This window comes from Gymnoscopelus braueri (assembly GCF_963280865.1).
Source record: "Gymnoscopelus braueri genome assembly, chromosome: 2".
NCBI lineage: Eukaryota > Metazoa > Chordata > Actinopteri > Myctophiformes > Myctophidae > Gymnoscopelus > Gymnoscopelus braueri.
Window position 1 is genome coordinate 37,212,774 of NC_137604.1, and position 13,664 is coordinate 37,226,437.

A 13,664-nucleotide genomic window follows, 5' to 3' on the forward strand; every position below is an offset into this window, starting at 1 on the left:
CGCCATGGACATTGGCTTTTTTGCCTTTGCTGCAAATGTGGCAAAGTTTCTTTGGGGCTATTTTCTCACTGTAAGTTCTTCTTGCTGCAGCCAGTGCCTCCAATCCTTTTTCACGGGCGTACACCAAGTCTGTAGATGCAGATTTGTGGCCAGTTGAAATGTTAAGCAGCTCCTCTTCTTCATATATGAAGGGATTGATCATTTGGTTTTTGACTGCATCTGTTATTTTCAGAACAGTTTCTGTGTCCTTTTGTCCTTGGCTTTTGGAGTCTTCATGGTGTTTGGTGTCCAGATGTACCATAGCCTTTGTCTGCTATGAAACCGCTGTCAGACACGGAAGAGCGCGCAAAATTTCTCCATGGCTGCTGGCTGCTGACTGATGCCAGTGAAGAGTTTTGTTTTGGCATCACGGTTGTATGTTTTCTCAAGTGCCATGTCTGTCCAGACACCATTGAAACGACCTTCAGTTTGATGCACAGTAAACTTCCCATCCTTGAATTCTCTATGGATGTCCGGAGCCAGTGTAGGTAGGCTTCTCATGGCTTCCAAGTAGTGGGGCAGGCAGGATACATACTTGTAGTGGCCAGCAGCTACAAGGTATGGTAACATCCTCTCTACTTCAGCCAGGTGTTCCTCCCACAGGCCTGCACGCTCAGCATGGATGAACCGCTTCAGAATCATCACCATCACCATGTCCATGTACTGTAGCCAGAGCTTTGAGGTAGGTGAAGTACATGTGTCATCAAACTCAGTCATCAAACATGACAGCTCCTTCAGCTGGTCAGTTGCATCAGCACATGCAGAAGATGCCTTCTCCTCATCCTTTTCTGAAAGGGCATCTAGGAGTAGCTGGACATTGATGGTAAGTGCAGATATCCACTCCAGGTCCTTCTCTTCAATGATTAGCCATTTGGAAAATGCTTCCCAGTGTAGGGCAAACATGGCTGCATGTACCATACTGTGGGCACGCAGCATTGCGTAGTAGTCTTTCCCACTGATGATTTTGTTTGCTGTTCCACGGAGACAAACATCAGCTTCTACCATGATGTCTTCGATTCCAGTTGCCTGCATGAAATGCCCAATTGCTTTTAGGAAATTCTGAGCAATGTGAAATCCACCCATGCGCAAGATAAGTTTCCCATACATATGAGGGTTCTTCTTTTGCAGACCCAGAACCACTTCATAAATTGCTTGGTCACATGTAATGATGGTGAACTCTTGGCCTTGTTCTCTGGACACATCCATGCAGTATTGAACTGACTTTTCAACCACATCTGGGTCTGTTGGTGACTTGGGAAAGAAAGGCCCATAGCCAATCACAGTTGCAGGGGTAGCATCTGGGATGAGAAATGCATGGAATGAACTCCATGTTGGAGCAGTGCAGCTTGGTTTCAGGTCCTCCAAGAGCACAGTAGGGCAGATATGAACCAAATGCCACAACATGCTCAGGTGGTCAAGAGGTTCAGCTAGACACATGGGCTTAGGCTCTGTATCCATGGCACACGTTTCTTTTGTGGGGGTACAGGTGTTTTCAAGAAGAAAAAAAGGCTCTGGGAATTTTGAGCATAAGGGTAATAAAGTTACCACAGTTCCTTTAATTTAGGGTTGATTTTAATAAAACAAATTGTGGAATGACTATAAAGATTGATGAAAAGAATGAGACATTGGCTGATGTTATAACCCATGGAAAAGTTGATTACTATTGAAGTAAAGATGAAAGTATTGGGGAAAATGCAAAAAACGGGTGAATTTTTGGTACCAAAAATGTCTATAAATCATTTGGAAAGGCTTTGTGAGTGTATTTTTGGACTTGGTGTTGTTCACATATGTGTTCTGTGTATCTGGGAATCATTTATTGACAGCCTACACAACCTACTGAGCACTTTAAGAAAATAAACTAGTTTTTACAATAGGCGAAAATGGGCAAAAAAATAAAGGCTTCATTATACAAAAATGGCCATAACTTTTTTTCGCAATGTTTCCGGCAGAGCAGGCCTCTCATTCTGTGGACCTTAATGACCAAATTAATAGAAAAAACACAAAAAAAAAGTATAGCATGACATCACAGGTTCAACCCATTTTCAAGAGCTTTTGGGCCTGTGGATCCCCGACTAATACGCTTTTTTCCAAAAACAACAACAATTAGGTGGACTACAAAACAACTGGCCCAGGCACCCCTCGACATAATCCCCCCTATACCCTCAACTCCACCACCTGAAATACCCCCCCACTCCCACAACCCCCATTCCCCCCAACCAGCACAACACACCCCCCAAACCCCACCCATTAGGTGGACTACAAAACAACTGGCCCAGGCACCCCTCGACATAATCCCCCCTATACCCTCAACTCCACCACCTGAAATACCCCCCCACTCCCACAACCCCCATTCCCCCCAACCAGCACAACACACCCCCCAAACCCCACCCACCCAAACCCTCATGCCCTCCAACTCCCCTAACTCATACAACTGGATCACCAACCTTGTGTCCGGTGTGGATAGTGGAATAGTATGTAAGATCATTGAATGTCTTAAAGAGCCTATAAGCAAGGAGGAAAGACGGATGCCTTGACCCTAGAATCACCACAGCCAGGGAGGAGATGAGAGCAGCACACAGGGACTTTGTCGCTGACCAAAAAGGAGAGGGTCTGAGGGAGGAATATAAGCGGAGGAAGGAGGAGCTATATCAAGTGTATGAAACTGGAACAACGGGAGCTGACCCAAAAGATCAGGGACATTAAAGAGGTGCATGTTTTTTTTTTTTTTTCTGACCTAGGGAGGCCAGGGCCGAGCTCATGCCTCCTTCAATGCATGAGAGCCAACTGACCTTTGTGGCAGCGGTGGCCTAGTGGTTAGAGGGGCGGCCTTGATACCGGAAGGTCCCTAGTTCGATTCCCCAATTCATCACATCAATCATGAATCACCGCTGAATAGCCCTTGAGCAAGGCTTCCATGCAGGGCCTGGCTGTAAATAAGTGTTAACTTAGTCCAACACCCTGGGTAAACAACAAACTTTGCTTTGCTTTGCTTTGCTTACCTTCTTGTCACCTGACAGGGGAGAGTTTCCCTGGTTGGACGTAGCGCGTGGAAGGAACACGTTATTCCAACCAGTTCCCTTCCCCTCCATCAGGCGCCCCGGCTGGCCAGGGGGAGGCAGTATAGTGACCAGGATTACTGCATGTTTTTGTGAGGGTACCTACCCTAGGAGACACGGGGAGAACATGCAAACTCCACACAGAAAGGCCCTTTCGCCAACCCCACCTAGGGTATGGGCACTGATGACGCGGAGGAGAGAACACACCCCCAGCGCCCACAGCGTCCCCTGCGGGAATCGAACGCAGGACCTTCTAGCTGTGAGGCGACAGCACTACCGACTGTGCCACCGTGCCCCCTAAAGAGGTGCATGTTAACCAGAAACATGGCAAGAGCTGGGAGCTCATCAATGACATTTCTGGCAGAAGCTCTTCTCAGACTTCCAAGATCTGGGGAGAAAGCGCAGAGGAACGAGTTGAAACATGGTACCAGCACTTCAAAACACTCCTAGGAAATCCTCCTTCAACCGAAGAAGAGGATGATCCGATGCTCCTGTCTTCCATGACCTTCCCAAACCAGACGGTTCACCATGGATGAGTACCAGAGGGCCAAGGCTACTATCAAGTGAGGCAAGAGCTGCGGGGAAGATGGAGTGACAGCAGAGGTTCTGATGTATGTGCCCATAGACGAGGTGGTGTTGGATTTTATCAAGCACACACGTCTAGCAAGCTGCCGAAGCTGTGGAGCAAAATGATCATCGATCCAGTACCAAAGTCAGGCGAACTCACCAAGGCATTAGCCTGAGCTCACAAGTTGCCAAGACGGCTAACAGGAAGATCCTCAACCGTCTTAGACCCATCTTAGACCCTGTAATGAGAAACTCGGGCAGATACTGGTGCTGAGGAGGATTCTGGAAGGAGTAAGGAGCGGAATCTTTCAGTGGTGATCACCTTCATGACTTCCAAAAGGCTTTTGGCACCATCCACCGGGGGAATCTGATGAACCTTCTCCGGGCCTATGGAGTTCCTGAGAAGATGGTTCAGATGATGGAGACAAGCTACTCGAGGCAGTCCAGGACTTCTAATAACCTGGGCCTGGACTGCTTCAATGGAACAGGACCTGAAGGTCCGGGGGGCACTTGACTGGAATGCCTTGCATGGGATGAGGAGAGTGTGGAAATCAGACATGGGGGAAGACCTCAAGAGGCGGCTGTTTGTATAGCTACAGTGGAGTCAGTACTGCTGTATGGGGCTGAGACATGGACCGTCACAGCACAACAGGAAAGGGCCTTGGATGGAGTCTACACAAGAATGCTATGAATGGCACTAGGAGTCACATGGACGGACCACATCAGAAATGTGGTCCTCTACAGGAACCTACCATGGGTCACAGACAAAGTCAGAGAGAGAAGGATGAGGCAGGGCACTGCGTCAGAGACCCATAACTAGTGGCAAGCAAACTAACACTATGAGAGCCAACCCAGGGCAAAGCCAGGAGAGACAAGAAGTGCACCACCTACGTAGATGCACTTCGGCGTAACAGCTTAGCCAACAATACTGTAGAGCTATACCCTGATGCTAGATAGGAGAGTGTGGAGGGCAGCGATTCAGGAGTCCCAAGTTGGTGTTGGCTAGACCACACTCACACACCGCAAAGACCCTATTCTATATGATCCGGCCTAACTGACCCATGCCCCCCTCAACATAATCCCCCCCATACCCTCTACCCCCAACTCCACCACCTGCAATACTCCCCCACTCCCACAACCCCCCCCCCCCCAAATGCCAGCCCACACCTCTCCACCTCCATAACTCAAAACCCCATCCCACTTCAGGGGTCCCGAGTTGGTGTTGGCTAGACCACACTCTCGCATCGCAAAGACCCTATCCTGTATGATCCGGCCTAACTGGCCTATGCCCCCCTCAACATAATCCCCCCCATACCCTCTACCCCCCAACTCCACCACCTGCAATACTCCCCCACTCCCACAAACCCCATACCCCCCAACTGCCAGCCCACACCTCACAACCCCCGTAACTCAAAACCCCATCCCACCCCATACCCTCATACCCCCAAATCCCACCCAACCCATTACCCCCACTCCCAGAACCCCCGGTCCCCATGCCCCCAACCAGCACACCACAACCCCCAAACTCCACCCACCCAAACCCTCATGCACCCCCCACCCCATACCCCCCCAACCACCACCCACACCTCCCACACCCTATAACTCCAAACCCCATCCCACCCCCATACCCTCATACCCCCCAACCGACACACCACAATATTTTCACAGGGTTGTTGGCTGCCACGGTGTTCACGTGTGATTTTGATCTGCAATTAATAAAAAATCACGACAATGACGTTCACATTTAAGCAGCAATGACAACCTCTAACCACAAGTTCAAAATGTTCAATGCCAAAACCTCCTATCTATACCTAAAAATGACCTCCTATCTACATAGATGCACATAGGAGGTTTTTACCTAGAAATAGTTAGGCTTACAAACAAACATTATTTTTGTTAAATAATGCTTTTTTGGGCGGTGAAACCGCCCCTATAAGTGAGATTTGGAAAAATGTACATTTTCCTGCGCTGTGATCTGGGCCCAGGAAATTAGTAGAATTATCCTGCGCTGTGATTGGCCAATCACAGCCTATTCAGGACTGTGATTGGCCAGTGTCACATGACACATGTGCATAGCCCTATATAAGCAACCATAACTTGAAAAAAACCAATATTTGGTTTTTTTCAAGTTATGGTTTTGTCCATCATAAAGAGTGTTTCAATAAATGTATTTATCCTTTGTACATGATTGATCGACTCCATTCAGTATTGTGATTAGCTAGCAAGACACCGCCCACTTCACACAGGGTGTGATTTTTTATGCTCATTTTGAGATCAAGACATTCTACAGTACTGTATGAAGTATTACCATTAATTTTTTTTATCAACTCACACTCTTGGTGTGATAAAAGTGTCACCACCTGACACTAATCATTAGCAATCAACAAGGCAATGCAATTAACTTGACAGAGTTACTAACAAATACTTAACTAGTAAGGGGGGAAGACACTTTTTTATTTTGAAAATAATAGATGACTACAAACTGAAAGACATTTAGACGGTCTACATAACATAGAATTCCCAAGTTTCAGCTCTGTCTGCTGCTCAACTAGTTCTGGTGCAGATAAGAGGCTTTGCGCTTCAACATTTTAGCACTAATTGGCACTGAACAAGATAGGAGGTTTTAGTCAAATGACTTTTTCTGACAAAATGAGGGGCGGGACTATCTTGCAGACAGATTGAGCATGTGCAGCATAGCCTAAAGTACTCATCCACAGTGAAATCCGAAAATCATGAAATTTGCACATAGGAGGTTTTGCATTTTGTCCATCGATATGGTTCCCCACTTTGTGTGCCCAACACCAACAGACAAGTCAAAATCTCAAGGCACACCTGTATTCATAGCGAAAATAGCCGATCTACAAGCTCAGTATGGCGCAATATGAGCTTGTTTTATGTCTGGGAAAAATTATATAGCTTAGAGCATATAAAGGATTGCCTTAATAAGGACGCCAGGTTGAAGTGGTTAAAATATTCTTAGTGGGTATATAATTTGCCTCTGTATTGGGAAATGGGTGTGCACAAAATACTTATGTATATTAAAAAATTGTATAGTTGTATTTGAAATAATGCGTGACTGTCAAACAATCCCAAGGCACACCAATAGGAACCACTTGTCTATTCAATTATTTCTTAGACAAATGAAAAAGTACATAGTAAACCGGGTGGAGGTTTCATGGGCGTGAGAATTACACCTAGTGCCATAACTTTCTTTTAATTCAACATAAACATTACCATACTACTGAAAGGAGAATAGAACTCCAATTCAAGAGTCAACAATTCTCATGGTTCAAACTGATAATTTTATTATATTAATGATATTTACATAATTCATAGATATTTACATGGATATATACAAACATATTCACACACACACACACACACACACACACACACATTAATCCCTGGCTCCTAAACATACTGTACATACACAACAGTCAACAGCATTACTGAATCCCTTGCAAGGAAAGCCCGTAGACATGACTGGCATATCCTGCACAACACCACCACAACAGTGTTGCCTCTAGATAGGCTCAAGTCCCGCCACCCGTACAGCAAGGCGGTACAAGAGCTGCTCAGGTCCATCCCTGAGGACCTGTCTACAGAGGCATGGCTGGCGGCAGCCTGGAAGCAGGAGTGGGAGTTGGCCGGGCCCACATGCATCCACCGTTACATCCAGGACCCGGGAGGCGGCATTAAAGGAGAGGAACTGCCACGCCGGCAATGGACCCTGCTGAACCGCCTGCGAACCGGGGTCGGATGCTTCAAAACATCCATGAGGAAGTGGGGCCTGGCGGACGGAGCAGCATGCGAGTGTGGGGAGCCGGAGCAGACCGCTGAGCACATAATCACAGTCTGTCCCCTGTATAAACCACCCTCGGAGGCCGGCCTCTTCGATGTGGGACCTGAGACGAGGGCGTGGCTGTACACTACTGAACTGGAAATCTGATGATGACACACGAAAGAAGAAGAAGAAGCATTACTGAATAGTACGTTAGTGTCAAAGACTGTTAGCTGAATTCTAGAATGAAAAAAAAAGGAAAGAAGAAAGCAATAATAATAACTAATATGCATATATACATATACACACACATGTAAATACCTATATACGCACAGACAAAAAAATAATAATAATAAAACTGTTAGAGATTATTGATTTATATACATGCCTTTTGTTATTGTTCATTTATGAACACAGGCAACTCAGAGTGATAGAAGTCCACTGACTAGTCGTTGACTAAGTTAAGCCAAGCAGAACGCTCTCTGTGTCAACAAACTATAATAGGACACTGACACAATAGATAGAATACCTGGAGCTAAATAGACTCATTACAACATAATGCCATAAGACCCACGGCAGCAATGACACAATCATGCAGAAGAAACTGACCACAGCAGGGGAGCAGCCAAGCTCTTCACTATGGAGGACTGCAGCTCGGAGAGTTCAGTGACATTCAGCAGCTTGCAGTCAGAAAACTTTGTCTTGACAGCCTAGTGGAGAGGGAAAACTAGCATTAGTATTAATCTATTTAAACATCCCCATCTCACTCCATTATATTATACTTTATACATTATACTAACCCTAACCCTAGTGGAGAGGGAACATTTATATTAGTACTTCACTATTCATCTATGCAAACATCCCTATTATTCCTTTATTATAGTATACTCCATTATACTATACTACAATTTACAATTAAGGCATTCAGAAGACGCTCTTTATCCAGAGCAACTTACAGTAAGCATTAGCAATTAAGCCAGGTAAACACACTGTACATCACATGCAGAGAGACAGTGTAGTGTCTTAGTAATCTAGGATCATAGGAAAACTAAGAACCTAGCATCAGTCTAAATAATATAGTATCAAAACGTAAATAATCTGTACATTGAAACTATAGGATGCCAGATAAACACATGAACCTAGCATCTGTCTAAATAACATGCTAACCTATATTTATCCTAACGCCAACCCTAGTGGAGAGGGAATCTTAGCATTAGTATTCATCTATTCAAACATCCACATCTTACTCCATCAACTTCCAAATGCCTTTGTTTGCCAACTCACCTGGAACGTTGTTTTCCCCTCATTGACAGCAACGACATTCTTTGCCATGTGCTGCATTATGGGCTTCAGGTGAGCCTCGTCATACCTGGTATAATGCTGCTCTGTAGGAGTCTGCAACACATGAAAAACAATCGTTAGGATCATCATATGTGGTGCAATACTGCTCTGTAGGGGAAAAAAACTAGAATCAAAGACAAAATGTCAAGCTAGTCATCTGTACTAATAAGCCAACATATACATTGATTCTATTGAACTCACCCATGGCAGGCCACCCTGCAGCAGCTGAGCGAGGCACAGTGAAGCAGCAGCAATCTCAGAGGGCCGGTAGTGAACCATGTCGTAGTCAAGGAGTGTCAACTCCATGAGATACATGGCCAGCATGTGTCTCTCCACAGTACACTAGAACAAACAAACAACACTATTAAAAAGCATGCTTGCATAATAAATTGAAAATACCCTTCTACATGCTTTATTTTAACCACCATTTGACCAGTCACCACCTATGTTCATTTAGACTATGTTCACACCGTCAGGCCAAATCTGATAATTGTCCTAACCAGATTGGAAATCAGAGTTGTTTTATCAAGTCTGAACAGCATAAAACCTCATGGAAATCTAATTTTCTAAATGTGTGTTTCAGTCTGAACACTGAAACTGTGAACGATCATGGCGCTTGTGGGAAATAGACGATCCACAAGCTTACATGTCAAATTGTGACATGTAGATCTGCTATTTTCAACACAAATCCAAACTAACCACTTGCAAATAACAGTGTTGACAGTCAGTCCTAAAGATCAGATTTTGCCTGCAGTCTGGACAAAGTCTTGGTGCAGAGGGTCAAGTCTGATCACTACACCTTGTATGTTAGTGAACCATGTGAACAGTGACTCACGCTTGCAGCCTTGGATGCTCTCCTGAGGAAGTGCAGGGGCAGCGGGAACCCCAGCTCATAGTTGAGGTACCTCAGCATTACACGCTCCATCTGTTTAATCTGAGTGGTTGTGAAGGCGTTGTCTGTGATGTCGGCAAAGTCCTGGATCCCTGGGGCACCTATTTGTCTCATCTCCTCGTACTTTGAGGCCACCAGCAAGGCAGTGACACCAACAAGCTGGAGCTTCTTTGGTGAAACTGACCGAACCTGTAATACATCACAACAGCTCATTAAAAAAAGAAAAGGAAAAGAAAATAAAGAAAGACAAGAGCAGATCAAATGGCAAACTAATTTGTAAGTTGCCCTTACTTGCAGAAAACGATCCAAGATGGCAACTGTGAGATAGAGTGTCTCCTGCCGCAGCTGGAAACTTAAATGAACCTGGATCAGCCAGTCGATTAGCTTAGCTCGCATGTCTGCCGTTATGTCGTAGCCCTTCAAGAACCCGGGTCGCACAGCCTGCTTTACCTGTACAAACAAAAGACTTCATTACATTGCTGCAAGACGCCAGGTCACATCTAAGCCTGTCACAATTATTACATAATGTTTACATGGCCTAAAAGCCAAATAGAAATTACATTTTTATGTTCCAATGTTCAATTGAAAAACACAATTAAATCGTTAATCGCAATTATTTGTATGACAATGAATCGTCAAGTAAAAAGTGAGTCACATCATGTAGTAAAGAAAACATGCCTCTGGCATCACATACCTCTAGATCCATTAGATGTGCATATATGTCTTTGACATATTCAGAACATAGGTGGGACAACTGTGAGTCTCCTGCATCAATGTCCTCTACTGTGAGAAGCGGGTCAGGGAAGGCCTCCTTCATGGAAACATCTGCAGCTTGTTCTGGACCAGTGGAGGGAGACACTTGAGGAGGTGCCTGAACTCTGGCAACTCCAGTCCTCTGAGAAGGAGAAAAGAATAAAAAATAAATTCAAAACACATTCTTCTTTGAAGTTAAACTGTAGGTAATGTGTTTCTTGTACATAGTTTAAATCACTGGTTCTGAACATCGGGTCCAGAGACCACCAGGGGTCCAAATGGACCCTTACAGGTCTGTAACTCTGAGTGTATATCGTCACTGTCGGGTAGAAACCTTGTATGTCCATAACTGTTACTTTTGAGGAAATGGAAAAAAGAAACAATTCCAATGGCTCCAATGTAGTTATTATTTAGTCACAAGCTCTTGTTAATACCTGTCATTTGGTTCAATATTTATAAAACCCCACACACACTTAACCCATTTAGACTTGGAAAGCCTATACATTGTTATACCTTTCAATCTGGGAAAGCATCTGTCATTTTAGATGTTTCCATGTACTGTATAGCAACTGACAAAATGATTTTAGTTTTCTTTTCTTTTTTTTAATAAAGAAGATTTTTTTTTCAGAAGGTTAGCATTTAGAGGCCGTTTATAAAAGAAATCTGCCTCAGGGCTAAATAGGTTTGGCCATCTTCAAAAACGCGTTGTGACTAGTCGAGTAATTACTTTTGCATGATACGACAACGTAGAGCATTCATTCATTTATATAAAAACATAAAGTTGAAATATGGAGATAGAATGTTTCCACCCGACAGCGATGATATGCAGTGCTACAGTGCAGACTAGCAAAAACTTACTCGGGATTCCAGGATGGACGCTCTCCACACCTTCCTGTCCCCCGTCAGGAGCTCTGCAGTGTTGTTAGCTCTGCTGTCACGCTGCAGTGTGTCTACATAGGTGGTGCGCCTCTCTCCCCTCCTAGCTGTGCCTTGTGTATGTTTGTTTGCCATCAGTTTCAGGTGCCTGCCACAGTGCCCAGCCACCGTTCTCTCCCTGACCTTGTCTGCGACTCTCGGGAGGCCTCTGCAGAGGTCCACATTTCTGATGTGGTCCACGTTCACCCATGGTACATCAGGGATCCTCTGTAGGATTCTTGTGTAGACACCATCCAGGGCCTTGTCCTGTTGTACTGTCTTGAACTGAGAGTTTACAAAGGGAACCTTACATTAGAGGTATACAAATTAAATGTAAACAACGTAATTGTTTAAATGAACAGTCAGTTTAAATTAACAAAAGGATTTCAGTGTAGGGATCTGAAAAAAAGTATCAAATTGGGGACTGTGAAATTGTAAAGGTTGAGAATAAGGGGTTTAAATATTACCTTGGTGTTAGAAGCCTTGTTGGCAAAGTTGGAAAGGTCTCCAAGAGCAGCTCTCTTTGGAGCATTGTTGGTCTTCCCCATGTATGCAGGGTTCTGCACGTTCATCCACTGTTGAAACTAACATTCAAAAACAGAAACAAAAACAGTTACAAAGAGCAACGTTAAAAATGCACTTGAGGTTTAAAAGATTCACCAAAAACCAATACTGGATCAAATACAACATAAATTAAGCCACATATTAACACCCAAAAGACTCAATCTCAATTCATGTCGCTTGCCGAGCAGAACAGACATTAAAAACAACGTGTTTAGTTAAAAAGCAACGTTCAAACTGCACTTTACGTTTAGAAGTAGTGCTGCACAATTAATCAAAAAAAGATCGTGATCTCGATTCAGACACCTATGCAATCTCGATTTTAAATTATGGCGATAAAAAAAAAAAAAAAAAAAAAAAGAACATTAAAAAAAAAAAAAAATTGTGCTTAATATTTTTATATTTACAAGAGAATCGTGTGAGAATCGTGATCTCAATTCTCATGGAGGAAAATCGTGATTCACATTTGAGCAAGAATCGTGCAGCACTATTTAGAAGGTTCAAAACACACTTCACCAACGTTCACAACATTCAAAATTCACTCAACAACCAACGTTTAAAAGCCGTTAAACCAGCAAACATCACCAAACAGCAACCAAAACAGATATTCAAGCTGACAAGTTAACGCGTCCGTTATAAGCTTGGAAGATCAGTTCGGCGAGCGACACCAACACCATAACGTCAACGTTTAGCCTAACGGGAGAATAACAAGCTTAACTCTAGTTTTTTTTCATAATTATTTTACTCACCATAACGCTGAACTCCACCGAAGATAAGATAAAACCGTTCAATTCTGAATTTAGTTAAAAAGCAACGATCGACGAAGGTTCAAAACACACTTCACCAACGTTCAAAATATTCAAAATGCTCTCAACAACCAACGTTTTAAAGCCGTTGAACCAGCAAACATGAGCAAACAGCAACCAAAACAGCACGAACACAACCAAATAACGTCAAATAAGCCACAAACACCACAACGCAAAAGACTGAAACTCAATGAACATCGCTTGTCGACCAGCAGAGAACAGATCTTCAAGCTGACAAAGCGTCGGTTATAAGCTTGGAAGATCAGTTCGGCGAGCGACACCAACGTTAACGTTTAGTAACGGGAGAATAACAAGCTTAACTCTAGATATTTTTCATAATTACTGTACTCACCATAATGCTAAACTCCACCGAAGATACGATAAAACCGTAAGCAACTGTCAAGAAGAAAGGCTGGAAAAAAGAAAGTGAACACCAAAAAGCCAAAAAAAATCTGGTAGTTGGTGAAATAAGTCCGTTGTGCGTTGTCGGTTGTCCGTTGTCCGTTGTCCGTTGTCCGTTGTACGTGGTTCGTTGTTCGTTGTCCGTTGAGAAGATGTGTCTCGCAGGTGGAGATGCAGCCGATCGAAGTCAATGTCACAGAGCATCTGAGGGGTTGGTCTCTCAGCTGCTACCTACCTCAACGCCCACAGACCGCACGTGCCTCCTCTGATTGGCCGGCTGCCCGCCGAATGCACGCCGCTCATTGGTTGAAGGGATGCACATTGCGTCATTTGAAGGTGCGCGCGTTTGCGTGTGGGAAAATAGCCGATCTACAAGCTCACAAAGCACCATGTCAGAGTCATGTCGTGAGCTTGTAGATCAGCAACTTTCCCGCACACAGCGAAACCGTGGCATTTTAGAGGTTTTAACTTTATTTAACAATGTTATACACACAATACAGTAGGTTTAAACTTCAAAAATAAAATATAAACAAAAATGTATGTTATATTAA

At 44.1% G+C, this 13,664-nt stretch overlaps 1 protein-coding gene across 1 annotated transcript in view; it reads right to left on the reverse strand.

The window, feature by feature from the left end:
- Nucleotides 1-13,435, reverse strand: part of LOC308095512 (G2/mitotic-specific cyclin-B2-like) — a gene marked incomplete at both ends in the record, with an annotated part of 49,472 nt that extends 36,037 nt beyond the window's left edge. Inside the window, 8 exons of the mRNA XM_080442569.1 lie at nt 8,728-8,838; nt 8,986-9,126; nt 9,620-9,865; nt 9,968-10,126; nt 10,371-10,571; nt 11,489-11,629; nt 11,812-11,928; nt 13,349-13,435. Of these exons, the coding sequence (XP_080298695.1) occupies nt 8,728-8,838; nt 8,986-9,126; nt 9,620-9,865; nt 9,968-10,126; nt 10,371-10,571; nt 11,489-11,629; nt 11,812-11,928; nt 13,349-13,435 (1,203 nt within the window). The remainder of the gene's footprint in view (nt 1-8,727; nt 8,839-8,985; nt 9,127-9,619; nt 9,866-9,967; nt 10,127-10,370; nt 10,572-11,488; nt 11,630-11,811; nt 11,929-13,348) is intronic.
- Between the last annotated feature and the right edge of the window lie 229 nt (nt 13,436-13,664).